The sequence below is a fragment of the Mobula birostris genome, chromosome 8, assembly GCF_030028105.1.
Source record: "Mobula birostris isolate sMobBir1 chromosome 8, sMobBir1.hap1, whole genome shotgun sequence".
In the NCBI taxonomy this organism is placed as follows: Eukaryota; Metazoa; Chordata; class Chondrichthyes; order Myliobatiformes; family Myliobatidae; genus Mobula; species Mobula birostris.
Genome location: NC_092377.1, coordinates 105118970 through 105144174, shown reverse-complemented (window position 1 = coordinate 105144174; position 25205 = coordinate 105118970). Strand labels below are relative to the sequence as shown.

At 41.0% G+C, this 25205-nt stretch overlaps 1 protein-coding gene across 17 annotated transcripts in view; it reads right to left on the bottom strand.

Annotated features, from left to right (window-relative positions):
• Window positions 1-25205, bottom strand: part of senp6a (SUMO specific peptidase 6a) — a 160007-nt gene that overhangs the window by 73482 nt on the left and 61320 nt on the right. For 9 of the 17 annotated variants that reach the window (XM_072265875.1, XM_072265874.1, XM_072265867.1 and 6 more), the window contains 3 exons: window positions 16473-16543; window positions 16086-16261; window positions 8500-8869 (listed from right to left, as the gene is read on the bottom strand). In XM_072265875.1, the coding sequence (XP_072121976.1) occupies window positions 8500-8869; window positions 16086-16261; window positions 16473-16543 (617 nt within the window). Of the gene's footprint in view, window positions 1-8499; window positions 8870-16085; window positions 16262-16472; window positions 16544-21149; window positions 21175-21278; window positions 21330-25205 lie in introns of those variants that run through there. The other 8 variants (XM_072265869.1, XM_072265871.1, XM_072265873.1 and 5 more) reach the window with 5 other exon arrangements.

The window sequence follows — 25205 nt, the reverse complement described above, 5'->3', positions numbered from 1 at the left end:
CTACCAGTGGATACGATCTTCCTGTCTCTATCTTATCTACCCCTTTCATACTTTTATACTGTATATTTCTGTACGATGCACTCTCATTCTTTTGAATTCTCATATGCATATTCCCCAGGTGTCATAGGTTAAGCCCTTCATCTCTGCAATCAACCTGGTGGAATTTATTTACTTATTTAGCAATAAATAATTGGAATTTATTTATCCAGCCCTTTGAGAAACTCTACAACCCCAATTTTACCCTGGCCTAATTCCCAGACAATTTACAATGAGAAATTAACCTACCTGGTATGTCTTTAGACTGTGGGAATAAACCACAGCTCCAGGGGAAAGCCCACGATTCCACAGGGAATATGTATAGAACTTCTGGAATTGCCACAATCTGTAATAGGGTCGTGCACATAATTCTTGCATCTCCTTGAAAGAACATCTCCCAAACACTGCAAGAGTCTCCCCACTCCAAAACACCAGGCATGGAATCTTGCATGACATTTCAGAGCAAGAGAGTCCTCTGAAGTGCTGAAGAGGTGGCTCCAAGAAGGTGCAAGTAGTACCATGGTATTACTTCAAAGATCTGGGGGCTCTCAAATTAACAAATATCTATCCTTTAAATCAACATAATTGGAACAGTTCATCTGACATGATAGAACATTACACCACAACGTTGTCCCAATCTTATAACCTACTCTATCATCTATGTGCCTATTTAAGAATCTCTTCAACCTCCTTAATGTATCTGCCACTAGCACCAACCTACCACTCTGACACTTCCCTATACTTTCCTCTAATCACCTTAAAATTATGCACCCTTGTATTAGCCATTTCCACCCTGGGAAAAAGTCCCAGGGTGTCCACTCAATCTATGTCTTGTACACCATTATCAACTCACCTCTCATCCTCCTTCACTCCAAAGAGAAAAGTCTGAGCTCACTCAACCTAACTTCATACGGCATACTCTCTAATTCAGACACATCATCTAAATCTCCTCTACACCCTCTTTAAAGCTTCCACAATGAGATGGCCAGAACTGAACACAATATTCCACCTCATTACTGTTCATTGCCATAGTCCCTTAATTATAATACATCCAAAAATACTAAGTTAGCTTTTAAAGGTAGAGACACAAGAGATGTTAGAATCTGGAGCAACATACAAGGTGCTGATAAGAATTTCACTGCCTCCAAAGCCAAGTAAGGAGACTTGAAATGCACACAGTACTCGAGGTGCAGCCTCACTAGTACCCTGTACAGTTTCAGCATAACCTCCCCACTCTTCAAGTTCAATCCCTCAAGCAATGAAGGCCAATATTCCATTTTTTTTTTGACAACCTATTGCACCAGCAAACCTTTTAGAATTCATGCACAAGCACTCCCAAGTCCCTCTGCACAACAGCATGCTGCAATCTTTAACCAATTAAATAATAACCTGATCTTCTAGTTTTCCTTCCAAAGATGATACCCTCGTGTTACCCAAAGCTGCACTCCATCTGCTACACCTTCGCCCACTCACAATCTATACAGATTCTCCATATACTCTGTGCAATTTGCTTTTCCAATCAACTTAGTGTCATCAGCAAACTTAGATATGCTACACTCAATCCACTCTTCCAGATCGATAACATATATTGTGAACAGTAGTGGGCCTACAACAGATCCCTGCGGCATTCTCTTCTCCACTGACTGCCAACCAGGAAGTCACCCATTTATCCAACTCTCTGCCTTCTATTGGTTCACCAATCCTCTATCCATGCTAATACATTATCCGAACTCCATGCGTCCTTATCATGTAGCTAAGTCTTTCATGCGGTACCTTGTTAAACATCTTCTGGAAATCCAAGTATACAAAATCCAGCTGTTCCCCTGAATCCACTGCACTCATTATATCCTCAAAGAACTCCAGTTCTCAAATAGGACTTGCCCTTCACAAAACCATACTCTGTCTGACTGATGGCATGACTTCTATCCAGATGCCTCGCTACTTCTTCCTTAATGATAGCTCCAAACATTCCCGACCATACACGCTAAGCTTACTGGCCCGCAGTTACCCACTTTTTACTTACATTCTTTTCTTTTTAAAAAAAAGTGATGTGGCATTCACTGTCTTCCAATCCGCCAGGACTTGCCCAGAGTCTAGAGAATTTTGGTAAATTACCATAAATGCATCTATTATCATTTCTGCCATTTTTTTCAATACCTGGGAATGCATCAGGATCAGGGGACTTGTCTTCCTTTAGGCCCACTAGTTTGTTCATCACTACCTTTTTAGTGGCAGTGATTGTATCAAGTCCTCAATTTCCATCACATCCATAATATCTTGCTTCAGTATCAGATATGTCCTCCACCATGAAGACAGACAAAAAATAGTTGTTCAAGGCCTCAGCCATTTCCACATTACCAAATGTTAATTTGCCCTTCTCCTTTTCCAAGGGGCCTACATTCATTTTAGCCATCTCTTTCTCTTTTATATAATCATAAAAACATTTACTATGTTTTCAGACTTTGTGATAGTTGACTTTCATAATCTATCTTCCTTTTCCTTTTTGTTTGCTCAGTGGTTCTCTTGTTTTTTTAAGGTTTTTCCAATCTTCCAATTTCCCACTACTCTTGGTGACTTTTCATGCATGAACTTTTAGTCTGATGCCTTCTTTAATTTCCTTAGTTATCCAAGGCTAGTGCTCCCCATCCTTGTTTTTAACAGGAACATACTTTTTTTGAACACTGTGGGGGGGGGGGGGGGGAGAGAAAATCGCAGGAAGTTTTCCACTGCTTCTCAACTGTCTCATCATATAGCCTATGTTCCCAGACTATGTGAGCCACCTCCTCCCTCATCTCATCGTAGTCTCCCTTGTTTAGGCATAACAGTCTGGTTTTTGATCAAACTATAGCATTTGTATGAAAAAGTCAATCATACTCTGATCGCTCACTCTTTTCAAGAGGATCCCTAACTACACGATCGCCGATTTTGCCTGCATAACCAACAGTTGTCACCAATAGCACTAAGTGTGATTTAAATCTGCATTCCTGCAGTAAAGACGAACATTATTCCATAATGATGCCACCTAATATCCTGTGGTTCCCAACATTTTGGCTCTGCACTGTCTGCTTACAAATATGGCAAAGTTGCAACAGCTTTCAGATCTAGGTCAACTTATCGAACATCATGGACTGGATCATGCTGGCACAGCTGGCAATAAAGGGAACCACAAGCATTCAACTGTTGCCCCACAATTACGTCTTAGATTCACGCAGAACACCTGCAAGTCATATCCAGCCTTCCACTGGGATCCACATGCAGTCCAATGCCGGGCCCAGCAGTACGCTGGGAAATCCACCTCTCAATCCTAAAGTAGGCTGAACTTGACACGGAACTAGAGACCGATTATTTCATTGGGAATTCAGTCTGAAGAGCGGGGAAGTTAGGTATTTTTAGGTAGATGAAAGTCTCGAACCAAAATGTTGTTTGTTCACAATCCTCTAAAGATGCCATCTGACTCTCTGAGTTCCTACTGCAGTTTGATTTTTTCCTTCAAGGTTGATAAAATATGATCACTAAATTCTCACACTTAAAACCTTTTCAAACTTGATTCACCTTACACTCAAGATAATAACTAAATATACCCCACAAAAAAGGCTATGACAACTATGTCTCCTTCATCATAATTATCCATCACTGAAGCAGCACAATTGTGATGTTGGTATATCCTCTACAAGGACAGGGGCAAAGATTTGATGTTTTTTCACCAAAGTTAGAACATTTCAAAGTTCAAAGTACATTATCAAAGTACGTATACTTTATACAACCTTGAGATTCGTTTTCTTACGGCAACTACAAAAGAAAGTAACCCATTGGAACCCATTAAAACAAGAGACCGAACACCCAATGTACAGTGAAAAAAGAATGTGCAAACAATAAAAATAAGCAAATAGCATTCAGAACTGAAGATAACAAAAGTGAGCCCACACTGTGATAATTGCAAGCCACAGCCGGTTTGCTGCAGAGATTAATAAACTTTGCGGAGCAGCCAGCTGAAGTTCAGTGCAGAGTTCACAGAGTAGCTATTGAGCCGGCCCATCCCTTGCGTCCGGCCCGGACCCCGGATCTTTTCAATCTGGCCCGGCACTTAAATCGTAAAAACCTGAAGCCATTCCTTGCTCTTGGGCCAGTGTCCCGCCACCTCAATTCAGCCCATACCGAGTTTTTCCCAGTTCAGCCTAGCGTTTAAATAGATTAAACCTCGGGTCTTTCCTGTTCTCAGGCCCGGGTTCAGGTCTCGCTGCCTTGACTCTGCTCTCCTCACCTTGGTTCTGCCAAATCGAATGGCCTCCAAACCCGCACCAACCATTCCTCACTCTCTGGCCCAGACTCCACCACTTCGATTCAGCCGGTATACACCACATCACAACCAACCTGCACCTTCTAGACTTCAGTTCCCACTGCAAAAATGCCAGATTGTACAGGCAATTCAAAAGCTCAACTTCGACAGGGAAGTTATAGTCTATTGCTGGCAGTGAACGTTTAGCAGAAAAAGTTTAACTAATGAAATATTCATTAGTTCTCAGTCATTCAGGTCATTGTATATCAAGCAGTAGTAAAGATGATGTTTCACCACTCATTCGAGAGGCTTCTTCAGTTCTGATCCATGTCGGGTAGTTTTCCGGCTTATTAGCTCTGAGTTGTTTAAAGGTATAGCAATCACTTGAAAGTTGTTAAGAGTCGTAGAGGTAATGAAAGGGTCATTAGTTTTATCTTTGGATGAATGGAAATGTGAACTGTTAGAAAGATGCCAGGGGTTAGAGATATTAAGACTGCATTGTAAGTAGCTACACACATCAAAGTTGCTGGTAAACGCAGCAGGCCAGGTAGCATCTATTGGAAGAGTTTCAGTTGACGTTTCAGGCGGAGACCCTTCGTCAGGACTAACTGAAGGAAGAGTTAGTAAGAGATTTGAAAGTGAGAGGGGGAGGGGGAGATCCAAAATGATAGGAGAAGACAGGAGGGGGAGGGATGGAGCCAAGAGCTGGACAGGTGATTGGCAAAGGGGATATGAGAGGATCATGGGACAGGAGAACCGGGGAGAAAGATGGGGGGGGGGGAGAAACAGAGGATGGGCAAGGGGTATATTCGGAGGGACAGAGGGAGAAAAAGGAGAGAGAGAGAGAGAAAGAATGTGTGTATAAAAATAGATAACGGATGGGGTACTAGGGGGAGGTGAGGCACTAGCAGAAGTTAGAGAAGTCGATGTTCATGCCATCAGGTTGGAGGCTACCCAAACGGAATATAAGGTGTTGTTCCTCCAACCTGAGTGTGGCTTCATCTTTACAGTAGAGGAGGCCGTGGATGGACATGTCAGAATGGGAATGGGACGTGGAATTAAAATGTGTGGCCACTGGAAGATCCTGCTTTCTCTGGCGGTCAGAGCGTAGGTGTTCAGCAAAGCGGTCTCCCAGTCTGCGTCGGGTCTCGCCAATATATAGAAGGCCACATTGGGAGCACCGGACGCAGTATATCACCCCAGCCGACTCACAGGTGAAGTGTCGCCTCACCTGGAAGGACTGTCTGGGACCCTGAATGGTGGTAAGGGAGGAAGTGTAGGGGCATGTGTAGCACTTGTTCTGCTTACAAGGATAAGCGCCAGGAGGGAGATCAGTGGGGAGGGATGGGGGGGGACGAATGGACAAGGGAGTCACGTAGGGAGCGATCCCTTCGGAAAGCAGAGGCGGGGGGAGGGAAAGATGTGCTTAGTGGTGGGATCCCGTTGGAGGTGGTGGAAGTTGCGGAGAATAATATGTTGGACCCGGAGGCTGGTGGGGTGGTAGGTGAGGACCAGGGGAACCCTATTGTTAGTGGGGCAGCAGGAGGATGGAGTGAGAGCAGATGTGCGTGAAATGGGGGAGATGCGTTTGAGAGCAGAGTTGATAGTGGAGGAAGGGAAGCCCCTTTCTTTAAAAAAGGAGGACATCTCCCTTGTCTCGGAATGAAAAGCCTCATCCTGAGAGTAGATGCAGCAGAGACGGAGGAATTGCGAGAAGGGGATGGCATTTTTGCAAGAGATAGGGTGAGAAGAGGAATAGTCCAGATAGCTGTGAGAGTCAGTAGGCTTATAGTAGACATCAGTGGATAAGCTGTCTCCAGAGATAGAGATAGGAAGATCTAAAAAGGGGAGGGAGGTGTCGGAAATGGACCAGGTAAACTTGAGGGCAGGGTGAAAGTTGGAGGCAAAGTTAATAAAGTCAACGAGCTCAGCATGTGTGCAGGAAGCAGCGCCAATGCAGTCGTCAATGTAGCAAAGGAAAAGTGGGGGACTGAAACTCTTCCAATAGGTGCTGCCTGGCCTGCTGCGTTTACCAGCAACTTTGATGTGTGTTGCTTGAATTTCCAGCATCTACAGAATTCCTGTTGTTATTGTAAGTAGCTGATAGGTGGTGTCGTACCCCACCCCCTCTGTTCAGGGATGGGTTTCCCAGTTTGACAAAGCTAGCTTCTTTCACCCCTCTTTCAAACCACCTGTCCTCCCTGTCCACAATGTACATACTGTTATCAAAGGAGTGTCCCTTGTCCTTTAGGTATAGGTATACAGCCAAGTCTTGACCAGAGGTGTTAGCTCTCCTATGTTGTGGTCTCTTTCTTTTCAAGTTCAACCACACTCTAACCACACCACAAAAGTTTGAATTTGGCACCACACAATGTCTCCCTTCCAAAACATGCTGCTGTCAAAGCATCAGGCAGACAGCATAAAGCAAACAAAGCAAGGTCCTGATTTTGGATAATCTCTGGGTGAAGGAAATGAATTGAGCTCAATGCAATTGCAGATCAAGGATAATCAAGGACACGATCCACCCAGCCAACACACTTTTCGTCCCTCTTCCCTCCGGGAGAAGGCTCAGGAGCTTGAAGACTCGTACGGCCAGATTTGGGAACAGCTTCTTTCCAACTGTGATGAGACTGCTGAACGGATCCTGACCCGGATCTGGGCCGTACCCTCCAAATATCCGGACCTGCCTCTCGGTTTTTTTTTGCACTACCTTACTTTCCATTTTCTATTTATGATTTATAATTTAAATTTTTAATATTTACTATCAATTTGTAGTCCAGGGAGCAGGAAGTGCAGGATCAAATTTCACTGTGATGATCGTATGCTTTAGTATCAATTGTTTGGCGACAATAAAGTATAAAGTATCAGTTGCACAGAACATAACTACAGTTTGCTCATCACTGATCATGAAATTGTACATCACCCAAGACAAAACAAAAATGTGAATACAAACCACACTCACGCAACTTACTTACTTTTAATGGAGCATTCCAAGGAAGGCTCATGAATTTATAACATGGAACAAGAAAACCTGTTTACTGTCTACTTGAAACACTAGTTCAGTCACCCTTTAAATTATTTGCTTCATGAAGACATATTTAGATCCATCCTATGCCAACTACATAGATACAAACAGTGCCAGTTATGGAAATGTAATTTTTAATATATTAGATATATTAGCTTGTTTGGATATTTGACTAAGAATTTAACGAACAACCCTAAAGTGCCCAAACCACTTCTTACCCATCAATGAATATAAATGAAATTGAGTATCAGGTTGCAATTACTTTACTACTTGTGAGACACTTAGCAAAAGAAAACAAGTTCCCAAATTTCCTATAATGTACCACAGTCTTGACTACATAATTGGCACTTTTAGGCACGTTCTGAAGAGTTGAAAAACAGGCATTAGCAATCAAGCAAGCATTTTTTTTAACCCATTCATTTTGCAGATTTCAGCCAACTAGGTTTTTAAGGATATTCTTCAGTGTGAAATCTGCCCTTAAGTGCATGGAACGTAAGACAGTGTATTCAGTGTGAAAGTACAATTTACCCAAGTAATGAATCTCTGGATGCAAATATTAATATTCATGGTCAAAGCTGAAAAATCTAGACTACTTCCAACAATATAAATAGCAATATTGTCACACTGTCAGCTAATATGTTGAGTGGGAATTGTGGTTTATCACAAATGAAGCCCATTTACTGTGCAAATCAACAGTCTTAATATACAGCAGCATTATTTCACCAGTAAGATGTAATGAGTAGAAGTTGGTTAAATAATATCTTCTGCCCTCCAGACATAGCTCATGGGAAAATATTTGATTATCATTTAAAAATTTGATCATAAGAAACTGATGCAGGGATAGACCAAGTTTGTATAGGCTGTTCAGCTGTTCAATAAAAATCATGGCTAATTCTGTCTGATGCCAATTTCCAGCATCTACAGAATCTTGAGTTAGTAATTCTGTATCATTTTACTTTCTTGCCTGTCCCCAAAGCCCGGTTCTTTTACAGTCTGACATTATTTAACATTAGAACATTTGTTACTATTCCAGTTTATGGTCCACTACATTCAACAGATTAACACAAAAGGTGGTGTGTAATATAGCCTCATAATATCGTCACTATGGACCAGTCACAGCAATTCACACTTCTTCTGAACTGCTGAAAATGTCTATACTTACTGGGGTCATTCATTATAGGTTTCTTGGAGCCCACTTGTCCTGTTCCATGCACAACTGTCCGGCTCAACAACCCTATTTTACCATTGGTATAGAGTTTAGTTGTCAGCACTGGAGTCAATATTATGTCAAGAGGTTTGTTGTAAAATGTCTTGGCGCTGACACCCACACTGCCTTCAGCCCGATTTGGAGAACAGGCACGTATAGGTGGACGTGGCTGAGGTGTCCCGACACTGGCAGAATCTGGAGTTTGTTTCGGCCGTCTTGTTGCATCCTTGGGTATTGGCTTCCTACAATTTTCACATTTTGTATGGTCTTCACTCTTTTTCCCACAATTGTTACACAAACTGAAGAATTCACTAAGTGTCCGCCCCTGAAATTTGGAAAAAGATCAAAGAATTAAAAAATAATCCATTGAGAACCTCTTCTCAGAAGTACATTTGACAGGGGGGTGGGGAGGAAAGAGGGGTTGTTGTTAGAAAATTGTCCTTATTATCGCAATTTTCTGTATCTGTCCATGCATCAATAAATTGAAGTTAACATTTTCTTCTTGCATGTTAATTTTTTTGTCTCCGTACACCTGAAAATTTCACTGAGTGAATTTTATTCCATACTTCATATCTTTGGTTGTGATTTGTGAATTCGACAAAGGTGGATTTCCTACCTGAGCAAATGCAATTCCAGGGACAGTTATATTTCTTCTCGGTCACTAACACTACTATTTATGGAGTAATGGGTGAAAATCAAGCCAAGGAATTGAAAAGCATTTTAAGATCTTTGGACCCTAACACAAAACAAAATGCTGCAAACACTCAATAGGTCAGACAGCATCTGAGGAAGGAAAAATAAAGAAGATCTTTGTGTGATGGCGTTTCACCATTTAAAGTACAGTTTAGAGGCACTTCTAGGTTGAAGATGAATGGGTGAAAGAGTAAGGAATTAAGGAAAGGAATGTTATAAAAGATGGAGGTTAAAAGATATAAATAAGAAAAGAAATGGTGTGAAATAAAAGGCAGATATAACTTGCAAAAAAAACTTTCACTTTCTATCAATTGTTATCAACGTCAATTTCCGGCTCCAAAGACTCTGCCTTCCCTACTTCATATTTTCCATTTCATTTAAAATTTTCATCAGTTTTGCAACTTTTCTTTGTATATTTTGCTAATGTAGATATACACTGCCCCAGAATTTCCTCGCATAAGGCAAATCATCCTTACCTACCAAATCTGCACTTAGTGGAGCACCTTCTCATACTAACTCCAGGCTTCAACATTGCACAGAGCACAGCTGACTGGCAGGAAATAAAACCACAGTGTAGGACCCACAACCGTTTACCCACAGAAATGTGTTGACAGCTCAGTATGGCATACAATTAGCCTTCCAGCTGCTACAACTGACAATAAGTTTCATGAACTATGAAACTTGAAAACAAAATGGTACACATAAACAGTTTTGCACTTACATAAGTGAATCTTTAAAGTTCAAAGTAAATTTATTATCAAAGAATGTACCTACTGCACATCACCATTTATTACCCTGAGATTCATTTTCTTGTAGGCATTCACAGTAGAACAAAGCAATACAACACACCAAAAGACCATAAGAATATAAGGCATAGTAGCAGAATTAGGTGATTCAGCCCATCGAGTCGGCACTGCTATTACACCATGGCTGACTTATCATCACTCTCAACTCCATTCTCCTGCCTTCTCCCCATAGCCGTTGATGCCCTGACAAATCTAGAACCTACCAACCTCCGCATTAAATATACTCAATGACTTAGCCTCCACAGCTGCCCATGGCAATGAATTCCGCAGATTCACTACTTTATACCCATGCTAGTATCTTATCTGTAATATCATGAGCTCTTATCTTGTTAAGATGCCTCAGTGCAGCATCTTGCAAAAGCCTTCTGAAATCCAATTAAACAACCTTTGTCTATCTTGCTTGTTATTTCCTCAAAGAATTCCAACAGATTTGTCAGGCAAGATCTCCCCTTAAGAAAACCATGCTGACTTTGGCCTTCAAATACCCCAAAACCTCATCTTTATTAATGAATTCTAACATCTTCCCAACCACTGAAGTCAGGCGAACTACACGATAATTTCCTTTCTTCTGTCTCTCTCCCTTCTTAAAGAGTGGAGTGACATTTACAATTTTCCAATTGTCCACAAACATTCCAGAATCTAATGATTCTTGAAAGATCATCCATCACTAAGACTTCCCCAATTTCTTCAGCTACCACTTTCAGAACTCTGGGGTGTGTACTCCAACTGGTCCAGGTGATTTATCTACCTTCATACATTTCAGCTTCCCAAGCACCTTCTCCTATCTAATAGCAACAATGTTCACCTCTGCCCTGTGACACTCTTAAATTTCTGGAACACTGCTAGTGTTTTCTATTTTGAGACTGATGCAAAATACTTATTTTGTGCCTCTGCTATTACTGCAAGGTGAATTCTGTCAAATTATGATCACTGCTTCTTAAGGGTTCCTTTACCTTAGGCTCCGTAATCAATTATGGTTCATTTCACATCACCCAATCCAGAATTGCCCAACCCCTAGTGTGTTCAACCACAAGCTGCTCTAAAAATCCATTTCACAGGCGTTCTACAAATTCCCTCCGTTAGGATCCAAACTACCCTGATTTTCACTCAATCTACCTGCATAGTGAAATCCCCCACAAATATTATAACATTGCCATTTTTACATGCCTTTTATATGTCCCGTTGTAATTTTTAACCCACATCCTGGCTATTATTTGGAGGACTGTATATAACTCCCACCAGGGTCTTTTTACTCTTGCAGTTCCTTAATTCTACCCACAAGAATTCTACATCTTCCAATGCTATGTCACCTTTCTAAAGATTTGATTTCATTTTTTTAAACCAACAGTCATCCCATCCCTTCTTTCTCCCTACTTGCCTGGCCTTTTGATACAATCTGCCTTCTTTTAGCCACAACTCAGTGATGCCCACATCGTACCTGCCAATCTCTAACTACACTACAGTATCATCTACCTTATACTGCCCGCATTCAAACAAACACCTTCAGTCCTGTATTCTTTTCCCTTTTCAATTTTGCCCCCACGATACACTTCAACTCATTCCACTGACTGCAATCTTGCCCATCTCACTGTACACCAATTGCTCCATCGTCAGCCCTATCATTCCAGTCCCCAGCCCCCTGTCAAATTCATTTAAATCATCCCCAACATCCCTCACACACCTGTCTGCAAGGATATTAGACACCCTCAGGTTCAGTTGTAAACCACCCTTTTTGAATAGGTCATACCTTCCCCAGAAAAGATCCCAATGATCCAGAAATTTGAAGCCCTGCCCCCTGCACCAATTCCTCAGCCTAATATTCATCTGCCAAATCTTCCTATGCATGGCACAGGCAGCAATCCAGAGATTCCTACACTGGAGGCCCCACTTTTCATCTTTCTACCTAGCTCCCAAAATTCTCTCTTCAGAATCTCGTCCTTCGTCCTACTTATGCCGTTGCTCCCAATTTGTACCACGATTTCTGGCTGTTCTCCCTTCCCCCTTTAGAATGCCGTGGACCCAGTCCGAGACGTCCCACACCCTAGCACTTGTTAGGCAAAATGGCATCCTGGTGTCTTCTTCACATCCACAGAATCTCCTGACTACTCCCCTAACTGTGGGATTCCCAATCACTACTGCACTCCTCTTCTTTCCCACCCCCTTTCCTTCTGAGCCACAGAGGCAGACCGGTGCCACAGACTTCTCCCTGGTAGGTTGTTACCCCACCCAAAACAGTATCCAAAGCCACGTACTTATTACTGAGGGGAATAATCACCGGGGTACTCTGCACTGGATGCCTATTTCCTTTCCCTTTCCCTCTCCTGACAGTCACCCAGGTACCTGTCTCCTGCAACTTAGATGACTACTTCCCTCTACCTCCTATCTATTACCTCCTCATTCTTCTGTACGAACCGAAGTTCATCAAGCCAACTGGAATCAATGAAAAATTACATAAAAAGATGTGCAAACAATCAATGTGCAAAAGACAAACTGAAAATACCCAAATAATAATAATAATAATAAAGCAATCTTGGATTTTCGGACAGTTACAGAGGTAAATACTGGCAGTTCTTGTGTCACATTTCACAAGGAAGTCAGAGCCATTAAAAAGACAAATTATAGAAATCATACTAGTCAGGAAATAGCAAAATATTTCTACCTGTTCTAAATGAAAAAGCCAATACCTCAGCGTGAATTGTTTGGGGTCAGTATACAAGCAGCAAAATCAGTTCATAGTCAGAGTTTAATGAGTAACAGATTAATCCAGGCATCAATGTTTTCCTTCTCAAATACTGTGTCTGACCAGTTTTCAACATTCTCCACTTCCATTTACACCTTTTGTCAATTACATCCCCTCCACTTAGAAGGCTTCAATACACCCAAAACTGAATTTTGTAGAATTACCTACCAGTAGTCTATATCAAATAACCCAATACTCTAAATATTAATGTGAACACAAACAACAAGATTGGAAAATCACTTCTGGCACCACGTTGGGAATATCATGCAAATCTTAAAACAATAACTTTCAAACTGAATTATGCTACAGTGGCATGCTATTCCAAACTCAGTTTTGTGAGAAATCAATGAAATGCTAACGCTTTGTTCCTTAAGTAGCCATAAAACACCACAGCACAGAAACAGGCTCTTCAGCCCATCTAGTCTGTACTGAACTATTATTTTGATAGTCCCATCACCGTGCACACAGGCCAATTCCATCCCATCCACCTACCTACCCAAGTTTCTCTTAAACGTCAAAATTGAACCCGCATCACCACTTCTGCATGCAATTTGTTTCACACTCTCACTACCCTGAGAAAGAAGTTCTCTCTCATGTTCCTCTTAAACATTTCACCTTTCACCCTTAACATATGACATCTAGTTCTAGTCTTACCCAACCTCAGTGCCTGCTTACATTTACCTCATCTATAATCATAATTTTATAGACCTCCATCAAATTTCTCCTCAATCTTCTACATTCTAGGGAATAAAGTCTTAACCTATACAACCTTTCCCTCAAGTCCCAGCAACATCCTTGGATACTTTCTCTGCACTCTTTCAATCTTACTTACATCTTTCGTATAGGTAGGTGACCAAATCTGGACACAATACTCCAAACTGGGCCTCACCAATGTCTTGTACAATTTCAACATAACATCCCATCCCCTGTACTCAATACCTTGATTTAGGAAGGCCAATGTCCCAAAATCTCTCTTTACGACCAAATCTAAGTGATACCACTTTCAAGAAATTATGGATCAAGAAATCTGTTCTACCACACTGCTCAGTGCCCTACTGCTCACTGTGTAAATCGTACTCTAGTTTGCCTCACAAAGTGCAACACCTCACATCTTGTCCCTGTTAAGTTCCAGCTGCCATTTATCAGCCCATTTTTCCAGCTGGTCTAGATCCTGCTTCATGCTTTGAAAGCCTTCCTCACTATCCACTAACCCCAAATCTTGGTGTCATCTGCAAACTTCCTGATCCAGTTTACCACATTATCATGCAGATGTCTGATATAGATGACAAACAATAATAGACCTAGAACCGCTCCTTGTGGGCACACAAATAGTCACAGGCCTCCAGTCAGAGAGGCAACCATCTACTAACACTCTCTGGCCTCTCCCATGTCTAATCCAACTTACTACCTCATCTTGAAAGGCCAAGCGACTTAACCTTCTTGACCACTCTCCCAATACAGGAAGTGAGATTAAATAAACTGGATCGATAATCCAGAGTTTAAGAATGAAACAGAACAGATTCTGAACAGATTCACATCAGATCGTTTGTAATCTTATTGTACTGTGATGGAGGCACAACTCAATAAATGCCCAGTCCTGCTTTTATTTCTTTATTTTTAATCTTTTACTTTAAGGTTCAAAGGACATTCAAAAAAATGATTGCAAGATTGAATAGCTTGTGACATAAAGAGTGTCTGATGGCTCTGGGCCTGTATTCACTAGAATTCAGAAGAATGAGGGGTGACCTCATTGAAACCTATTGAATGGTGAAAGGCCTTGATAGAGTGGATGTGGGGAGGATGTTTCCTATGGTGGGGGAGTCCAAGACCACAGGGTAGAGGGCATATTTAAGGCAGAGGTTGATAGATTTCTGATTAGTCAGGGCATGAAGGGATACAGGGACAAGGCAGGAGATTGGGGCCGAGAGGAAATATGGATCAGCCATGATGAAATGGCAGAGCAGACTTGATGGGCCAAATAGCCTAACTCTGCTCCTATATCTTGTGATCTTATAAGTGGATATTAAGCTAGTCATGTAGAAATGGTTAATAAATGCTCATCCCAATAAATAACAAAAAGCAGCACACAATGCATTGAAGACGTGAAATGTATTTCAACGAGAAACAATCACTACAAAGATAGAGATGATTTCCCACTTACTGTTAAAAAAAACTCCTTCAAATGGCACAGAGGCTAATGAGAAATTAAACTATGTGGACGCAAAGACAATGTGATCAGGGATTGTTCCCAACCAAGATTAGAAATCTAGCTGGCAAAACATATTTTGAGAAATCTGGGGATATAACTGATTATTCTCCTACTCTCCGTCCACCCCCCGCCCCCCAGCCCTCCAACAGGGTGAAAGGATCCATTTGCTTCTGTAAACAGGCTGAACACTTCAGCTTAGTACTGGCACATCTCGCTCCAATAATTCTACTCCCATTCTCAGAATCACAAGCTACACCAACGAGAATTCTTTGTTTTTTCCAACACAGCGAGATTTTTTTAAGTTATGGTTTCATGTGGAAAGTGTCAATTGCATGAGGTAGTGCAGAATGTATTCACATGCTGTGTTATCTGCTCCAGCCAAATAAAATTGAAATCATTTTGATTGTTGCAAAGTGCATCTTGCAAACTAGCCCAAGAAAATATACTGAAAATACCACAGTTCATTAGATGTATTTCAAAAAAAAAATTCTAGGCCATAATTATTGCTTTACTAGTCAAGCAAGCTATGAAGCCAATTTTGTTATAAATTGAAATCTTTTCATAAATATATATTATAAAGGACATGAAATAATCTTTCTGAAATTCATGACATTTCAGCATATGCTTCAATTATTTACATAAATTCCGATCTTTACTTTGTCCTTTGTGCAATGTTTAAAAAAAAAGTTAATTAAAACTCATCTTCTGCCCAGGGAATTTAATAATGGCGGCAGGAATGCTCTGAACTGAAACCTGGGGCAAAAAAAAAAAATCTTGGAATAGTTTACATGGGTCTTCGTGGGGAAAACAATTTTTAGACTAATATCTTCTTGGATATAATGCAGTTAAGGATATGTTACAGATATTATATTAAAGGTATGCTCATGGATCAAAGTTGGCTGCCCAATGATGTAACTGAGCAAGCAGCTTTATATTCCCAACCTCTGTGGCATTTGAAGCATATCAATGGAATCTAAAGCTATCATCTTCCATTACAGTAAATTTCACTACAGCCCCATAACAGACCCATGATTTATTTGCAGTTGCACTGATCAGTATTTACAAAGCTGAAAAGAAAATATCCACTGCCCACCTCAGTAAATGTCTTATCTTGTACAGCAGAAGCTTTAGGGTTAACTGATTCAGGCAACGTTGGCATTGTGTCATCTTTTGCTTGCTTCATCAAAACACGCCTCTTAAAATTTGGTAAGGAATACGTCTGCTCTTCTAATTCAGCTGAGGTCACATCTATCAAAAAAAACCCAAAGACTGCTCTTGTTAAAGAACTCCAGAGACGGATGATAATATGGCAGTTTTGACCACTTAACTGAGGAGTGGTTCAGCCAGACTTTCAGTAGTGAACATCACGTAAATCCACTGACCATCTATCAGACGAAAGCAGCAACAGCATAGGTGAAGAAAATCCAAAAAGCACCATGTAGAAAGTTGGAGATCACCCTCTAACCACTTAAAGACTCACCTCTTCCATCAGATCCCATTAAAATGATACTGTCCACTGGAACCCTTTGAACGTCAACTGGGTATTCTTTTCTGAAAGCATACAATGAATGTAAGATAAGAAGTGGAATGACAATATTGAACATATTTTCCAGCTATGGCACTATAGTAAACAATATAGAAGGAAGCAGTAGATTACAGAAATATATATAGATAATAATAGACAATAATGGCAATGTTAATTAATAGACAGCTATGGTATATTGCTTTCAAAACAGTCAAATGAACACTCATCCACTTTGTAAATACTAAATATAAAATATAGCAGACTAACAGAGACTGAAAGCCCCATGTAAACAGATTAAAAAGTGAGGACATGAGAAGAATTAATAAGGCTCTTGGAATACTGGGTTTTATGCTTCAACAACTGGTGCACAAGAGAAAAAAGTTACTCTTTTACAAAGGTCTACTTAAACAGCCAGTCTAAATGAGCAGCCCTGCACATCACCCCTTTGGAGAAATACATTGACCATGGAAGGAGTGCACTGAAAATCTACCAGAATAAACTCTGGGCTCCAAAAATTACCAATAGAGATGACTTACTGTACACTGGGACTGCAATGTCTGGAATATTGATATAAAGAGGTGATACTTTTCAAGGTGTTAAATGGGATTGATAGGGTAGAAAGTAATTTCTGCTGACTGGGGCCATCTATGACCAGGAAACGGTGCCAAAAAATTAAAGCTTTCAGAAGTTACAGAAAAGTTCTTTAGTTAAAAGTTGGTAAAAGTTTGCAATGCTTCTGCCAATAGCAATTGATAAGACCATAAGACAAAAGTGCAGAAGTCGGCCATTCGGCCCATCCAGTCTGCTCCGCCATTTTATCATGAGCTGATTCATTCTCCCATTTAGTCCCACTCCCCCGCCTTCTCACCATAACCTTTGATGCCCTGGCTACTCAGACACCTATCAATCTCTGCCTTAAATACACCCAATGACTTGGCCTCCACTGCTGCCCATGGCAACAAATTCCATAGATTCACCACCCTCTAACTAAAAAAATTTCTTCGCATTCTGTTCTGAATGGGCGCTCTTCAATCCTTAAGTCATGCCCTTTCGTACTAGACTCCCCCATCATGGGAAACAACTTTGCCACATCCACTCTGTCCATGCCTTTCAACATTCGAAATGTTTCTATGAGGTGTCCCCTCATTCTCCTAAACTCCAAGGAATACAGTCCAAGAGCGGACAAACATCCCTCATATGTTAACCCTCTCATTCCCGGAATCATTCTAGTGAATCTTCTCTGTACCCTCGCCAACGTCAGCACATCCTTTCTTAAATAAGGAGACCAAAACTGCCCACAGTACTCCAAGTAAGGTCTCACCAGCGCCTTATACAGCCTCAACATCACATCCCTGCTCCTATACTCTATTCCTCTAGAAATGAATACCAACATTGCATTCGCCTTCTTCACCACCGACTCAACCTGGAGGTTAACCTTAAGGGTATCCTGTACGAGGACTCCCAAGTCCCGTTGCATCTCAGAACTTTGAATTCTTTCCCCATTTAAATAATAGTCTGCCCGTTTAATTCTTCTGCCAAAGTGCATAACCAGACACTTTCCAACATTGTATTTCATTTGCCACTTCTTTGCCCATTCTTCCAATCTATCCAAGTCTCTCTGCAGACTCTCCGTTTCCTCAGCACTACCGGCCCCTCCACCTATCTTTGTATCGTCAGCAAACTTAGCCACAAAGCCATCTATTCCATAATCCAAATCGTTGATGTACAATGTAAAAAAAAGAAGCCCTAACACGGACCCCAGTGGAACACCACTGGTAACCAGCAGCCAACCAGAATAGGATTCCTTTATTCCCACTCTCTGTTTCCTGCCAATCAGCCAACGCTCTATCCACGTATGTATCTTTCCCGTAATTCCATGGGCTCTTAACTTGTTAAGTAGCCTCATGTGTGGCACATTGTCAAAGGCCTTCTGAAAATCCAAATATACAACATCCACTGCATCTACCTTGTCTAGCCTACTTGTAATTTCCTCAAAAAATTGTAATAGGTTTATCAGGCAGGATTTTCCTTTAAGGAATCCATGCTGAGTTCTGACTATCTCGTCATATGCCTCCAGGTACTCTGTAACCTCATCCTTGACAATCGACTCCAACAACTTCCCAACCACCGATGTCAAGCTAACAGGTCTATAATTTCATCTTTGCTTCCTTGCCCCCTTATTAAGTAGCAGAGTGACATTTGCAATCTTCCAGTCCTCCGGAACCATGCCAGAATCTATCGATTTCTGAAAGATCATCGCTAATGCCTCCGCAATCTCCACAGCTACTTCCTTCAGAACACGAGGGTGCATTCCATCTGGTCTGGGAGATTTATCTACCTTTAGACTATTCAGCTTCCTGAGTACTTTCTCTGTCGTAATTGTGACTGCGCACACTTCTCTTTCCTGCCACCCTTGAATGTCTGGTATACTGCTGATGTCTTCCTCAGTGAAGACTGATGCAAAATACTCATTCAGTTCCTCTGTCATCTCCTTATCTCCCATTACAATTTCTCCAGCATCATTTTCTATCAGTCCTATATCTACTCTCACCTGTCTTTTACTCTTTATATACTTGAAAAAGCTTTTAGTATCCTCTTTGATAATATTTGCTAGCTTCCTTTCATAGTTAATCTTTTCCGTCTTAATGACCTTCCTAGTTTCCTTTTGTAAGCTTTTAAAAACTTCCCAATCCTCTGTCTTCCCACTAATTTTTCCTTCCTTGTATGCCCTCTCCTTTGCTTTAATGTTGGCTTTGACTTCTCTTGTCAACCACGGTTGCATCCTTTTTCCATTCGAAAATTTCTTCTTTTTTGGAATATACCTGTCTTGTACCTTCCTCACTTCTCGCATAAACTCCAGCCACTGCTGCTCTGCTGTCTTTCCTGCCAGTGCCCCTTTCCAGTCAACTTTGGCCAGTTCCTCACTTATGCCACTGTAATTTCCTTTACTCCACTGAAATACCAACATATCAGATTTAGGCTTCTCTTTTTCAAATTTCACAGTGAACTCAATCATGTTATGATCACTGCCTCCTAAGGGTTCCTTCACCTCAATCTCTCTAATCACCTTCGGTTCATTACACAATACCTAATCCAGTACAGCCGATCCCCTAGTGGGCTCAACAACAAGCTGTTCTAAAAAGCCATCTCGCAGACATTCTACAAATTCTCTCTCTTGAGATCCAGTGCCGACCTGATTTTCCCAATCCACTCGCATGTTAAAATCCCCCATAATTATCATAACACTGCCCTTCTGACAAGCCTTTTCTATTTCCTGTTGTAATTTGTAGTCCACATCACTGCAGCTGTTTGGAGGCCTATAAATAACTGCCATCAGGGTCCTTTTACCTCTGCGATTTCTTAGCTCAACCCGTAAAGATTCTGCACCTTCCGATCCTATATCATCTCTTTCTAATGATTTAATATCATTTCTTACCAATAAAGCCACGCCTCCCCCTCAGCCTACCTTCCTATCCTTCCGATACACCGTGATGTCAGTATATTTATTTAAATCAGAGTTTGATAGATTTTTGAAAACCCAAACTAATAAATGTTATATTGCGCAGGGCAGTGCAGGTATTACGTATGTTAGGTCAATTCTAGAAATACATTCTTGCATTCCTTCTCATGGGCAGAAACTATCCAAAACTCCAAAATCAAATTAAACTCAGAGTGACCCTTCAAATGGGGATGGGGGGGGGGGGGGGGGAGATAGTGGCTAATATTAAAAAATGTTAAGTTGTGTCCGAATCACTTTGTTAACGTAGAATTTGCTTACAAGCACTGGAGGGAAGAAAGATGCTCAATTTTATTAACTTATAGAATGTCTCAATATGGACTAATGAAACAGTCACTGGTAAATCCATTCAGATCAATCAGTCCGTACTCTGTAGAGTAGTTAGAACGTGGAATGGAGCTGCTGAGGTAAATAACAATGCATTTGTGGGGAAACTGAAAATTTGAAAGAGAAACAGACTATACAGGTAGTGTGCAAAAGTCTTAGGCACCTTACTTTTTTTATACAATTCTTTTTGACTTCTGCATTGTGCGTCAGGAGAAATGAGCAAGTTTTAGATTTCCAAACATTCATTTTCCAAAAAATTAATGTAACAGAGAAATTTCTGTATTTTGTTAAAGAAAGTGATGGGCCAATTTTCAAATGAAAACCTGATGACTTTGTAGTACATAGCTCAGTGCATGATTAAACAAAGATAACAAACAGGTGCTAATTATCAATAACATAATAAGTTAAATGAACTAAATTGGAACAAAAACGGATGTAGAAAGAATCAAACTGGGCGAAGGACAACCAAACTCCAATGTGAGGGTGTGGCAAATGTGACAGTTTAATCTTCAAATCATCAATTCTTACACTATGGCAAGTGAGCATAGCAACAAGACACAAGATGGCCATCCTGCATCAGCAAGATCTCTCCCAAGCAGAAATTTCATGGCAGATAGGAGTTTCAAGATGCACTGTCCAAGCTCTTTTGAAGATATAAAAAGAAACAGGAAAGGCTGAGCACCAGAAATGCAGTGGTTGGCCACGGAAACTGAGTGCAGCAGGTGATAGATACATCGAACTGCCAAAACACCATTCCTCTGAAGTGGAGCCAAAGCCAAGAGACTCACCTACACATGAAAACACAAGGACTGGGTGCTGAACAATGGCAGTAAGTACTCTGGACTGATGAGCAAAAATTTGAAATTATTGGCTCAAGCAGCAGGCAGTTTGTCCATAGAAGAGCTGGAGAACACTACCTTGATAAGTGTCTGCAGCCATCAGTAAAGCCAATAGTTCACTGCAGGTTTGGGGCTCCATTTCTGCAAATAGAGTTAGTGATCTGGTCAGAATTAATGGTCATCCATCACATTATATCATCAGGGAGATGTGTGACTGGTCCCAAATTCATTCTGCAGCATGACAATAATCTCAACACACAGCCAAGGTCATAAAGAACTATCTTCAGCGAAAAGAAGAACAAGAAGTTCTGTAATAGATGGTATGGCCTCCACAGAGCCCTGATGACAACAAAGTCAAAGCTGTCTGGGATTACAAGAGGGAGGAAAGGAGGGAGGCACAAGCAAGGCAGCCAATGTTTACGGAAGAATTGTGGCAAGTTCTCCAAGATGCTTGGAATAATCTACCAGTTAATTTTCTTATAAAATTGCATGACAGTGTACGCAAGTTTTAAAGGCAAAGCATGGTCACACCAAATATTGATTTGATTTATCTTCTTACTTTTTACTGCTTTTTTTTGATATTTAGAAACTTTACATTTCATTAATTTTTGAAAGTATTGCTTTACAGAAATTATTTACATGTGCCTATGACTTTTGCACAGTACTGCCTAATAAAAGATATGAGAAGAGGGCTAAGGTGAACTGAGTGAAAGGAACCTCCTATGGAACACAGAAATCCACTTAGATTATGTGTGCTCAAATGCAAGATCACACTAATGAAAATAAATGTAGCTTTAATTAGCAGAATATAAATATAACTTAACAAATTCTGTAAAATTAAGTGCAGAATATGCAACTCAAATCCAAATAGAAAACTACACAATCAAAGTTTGAGAGGAAATCTGAATTCACTGAGCAGAGAGAGCATGCACTGAGGAATAGGATCAGTTAGTCATATCTTTTTGCATTCAGTGGCAGCACAATTGAAACTTCACCATTTGGGTGAGTGCATTAAGCTGTTTAAGCAAAGCACGTAACTTTAGATCAGTACACTGCCAAAGCAGCTGCATCTGTGTAAAGTAAATGAATTGCAAGAGAAGCTGGTGCTGCTTGTTGAATATGAGCATTAGCTTAAACCAAACTGAGTTCATATTTAACCGCCGTCTTCAACCTGCTCCATAAATACTGTCTGACAACAACCCCATCCCTCGCCCTCCAGAACTGCACCAGGCAGTTTGCAGATTGAGACCAGCCTCAGGCTATGGTTACCAAGACTAACTATCTTTACCATATAACAATTACAGCACGGAAACAGGCCATCTCAGCCCTTCTAGTCCATGCCGAACTCTTAGTCTCATCTAGTCCCACCAACCTGCACTCAGCCCATAACCCTCCATTCCTCTCCTGACAATATATCTATCCAATTTAACTTTAAATTACAACACCGAACCTGCCTCAACCACTTCTGCTGGAAGCTCGTTCCACAGAGCTACCACTCTCTGAGTAAAGAAGTTCCCCCTTATGTTATCCCTAAACTTTTGCCCCTTAACTCTCAACTCATGTCCTCTTGTTTGAATCTCCCCCACTCTCAATAGAAAAAGCCTATCCACGTCAACTCTATCTATCCCCCTCATAATTTTATATACCTCTATCAAGTCCCCCGTCAACCTTCTACGCTCCAAAGAATAAAGACCCAACTTAGAACCATAGAAACTACAGCACAGAAACAGGCCTTTTAGCCCTTCTTGGCTGTGCCAAACCATTTTCTGCCTAGTCCCACTGACCTGCACACGGACCATATCCCTCCATACACCTCCCATCCATGTATCTGTCCAATTTATTCTTAAATGTTAAAAAAGAACCCGCACTTACCACCTCGTCTGGCAGCTCATTCCATACTCCCACCACTCTCTGTGTGAAGCCCCCCCTAATGTTCCCTTTAAACTTTCCCCCCCTCACCCTTAACCCATGTCCTCTGGTTTTTTTCTCCCCTTCCCTCAGTGGAAAAAGCCTGCTTGCATTCACTCTATCTATACCCATCATAATTTTATATACCTCTATCAAATCTCCCCTCATTCTTCTACGCTCCAGGGAATAAAGTCCTAACCTATTCAACCTTTCTCCGTAACTGAGTTTCTCAAGTCCCGGCAACATCTTTGTAAACCTTCTCTGTACTCTTTCAACCTTATTTATATCCTTCCTGTAATTAGATAACCAAAACTGAACACAATACTCCAGATCTGGCCTCACCAATGCCTTTTACAACCTCATCTTAACATTCCAGCTCTTATACTCAATACTTCGATTAATAAAGGCCAATGTACCAAAAGCTCTCTTTACAACCCTATCTACCTGTGACACCACTTTTAGGGAATTTTGTATCTATATTTCCAGATCCCTCTGTTCCACTGCACTCCTCAGTGCCTTACCATTAACCCTGTATGTTCTACTTTGGTTTAACCTTTCTCTGTAACTTAGGAGATGAAACCCAGGCAACATTCTAGTAAATTTCCTCTGTACTCTCTCAATTTTATTGACATCTTTCCTATTCAGTGACCGGAACTGTTCACAATAAATCACGATTACTATCATTCATTTTTGTCCTGCCTCAGCTCAAATGTTACTCAAACTTTGATATAAACTACTTAGCTTTGGAATCAAATGTACCAAATGCAAAACTTGAAATAACCTAAAATTTAAATTTCTAATATTTGCATCCCTCTATGGTTTTGTCCCTCTCCATCTCTGGAACTAACTCCTGTCCTACTACATGAAAGCATTCATAATCTTCCAACTCTGGTCCAAATTTAATTGTTCCAAGCCTTGCATCCAGTCATCAAGGCTCAAAATTTCCTCCTTAAACCTCTCCACCTCTAGTCCTTTTGTCCATCTTGAAACGCTAACCCCTAACTAACCTTTAGGTCACCTGCCCCAATACTTCCATCTGTAGTTTAGTCTGAAGTGTTACTGGTAACGTTTCACAAAAGTGTCCTGGAATGTTTTACAACATGTAAGGGACAAAACACTCAGTGGCCACTTTATTAGGTACATGTGATACACCAGCTCCTTAATAGGAATTTCTTATCAGCCAATCATGTGGCAGCAACTCAATGCATAAAAGCGTACAGACATGGTCAAGAGGTTCAGTTTCTCAGACCAAACATCAGAATAGGGAAGAAATGTGAACCAACTGACTGACCATGGTGTGATGGTTGGTGCCAGATGGAGTGGTTTGAGTGTCTCAGAACTGCTGATCTGGAATTTTCATGCACAACAGTATCTTAAGTTTATAAAGAATGGTGCGGAAAATTTGAAAAAAATCCAGTGAGAGGCAGTTCTGTGGGTGAAAATGCCTTGTTAACGAGACAGATCAGAGAGAATGGTTCAAGCTGACAGGAATTGATTGTAAACTTCAGGAAGGGCAAGCCTGAGTAACCTACATCTGTCCTCATTGAGGGATCAGAAGTGGAAAAGGTGAATAATTTCAAGTTCCTGGGTGAGGATCTATCCTGGGCCTACCATTTTGATGCAATGACATTGAAGACGTAGCTGTAGCTATATTTCATTAGGAGTTTAAGTTGAATTAGCATGTCACCAAAGACACTCACAAGTTTCTACAGATGTACCATGAAGTATTCGAACTGGTTACATCACTGTCTGGTATGGAGGGGCCACTGCACAGGATCAGTAAAAGTAGCAGAAAGTTGTTAACTCAGTCAGCTCCACCACGGGCACCAGCCTCCCCAGCATCAGGGACATCATCAAAAGGCGATGCCTCAAACTGGTGATATCATTAAGTTCTCCATCACCCAGGACATACCCTCTTCTCATTGGTACCATCAAGGAGGAGGTACAAGAGCCTGAAGACACACACTCAATGTTTCAGGAACTGCTTCTTTCCCTACATGATAAGATTTCTGAATGGATAATGAACCCATGTCCACTTCCTCAGTATCTTTTCCCTTTCATGTTGCATCACTGATGGCATAGTTTTATTTTCTGTGA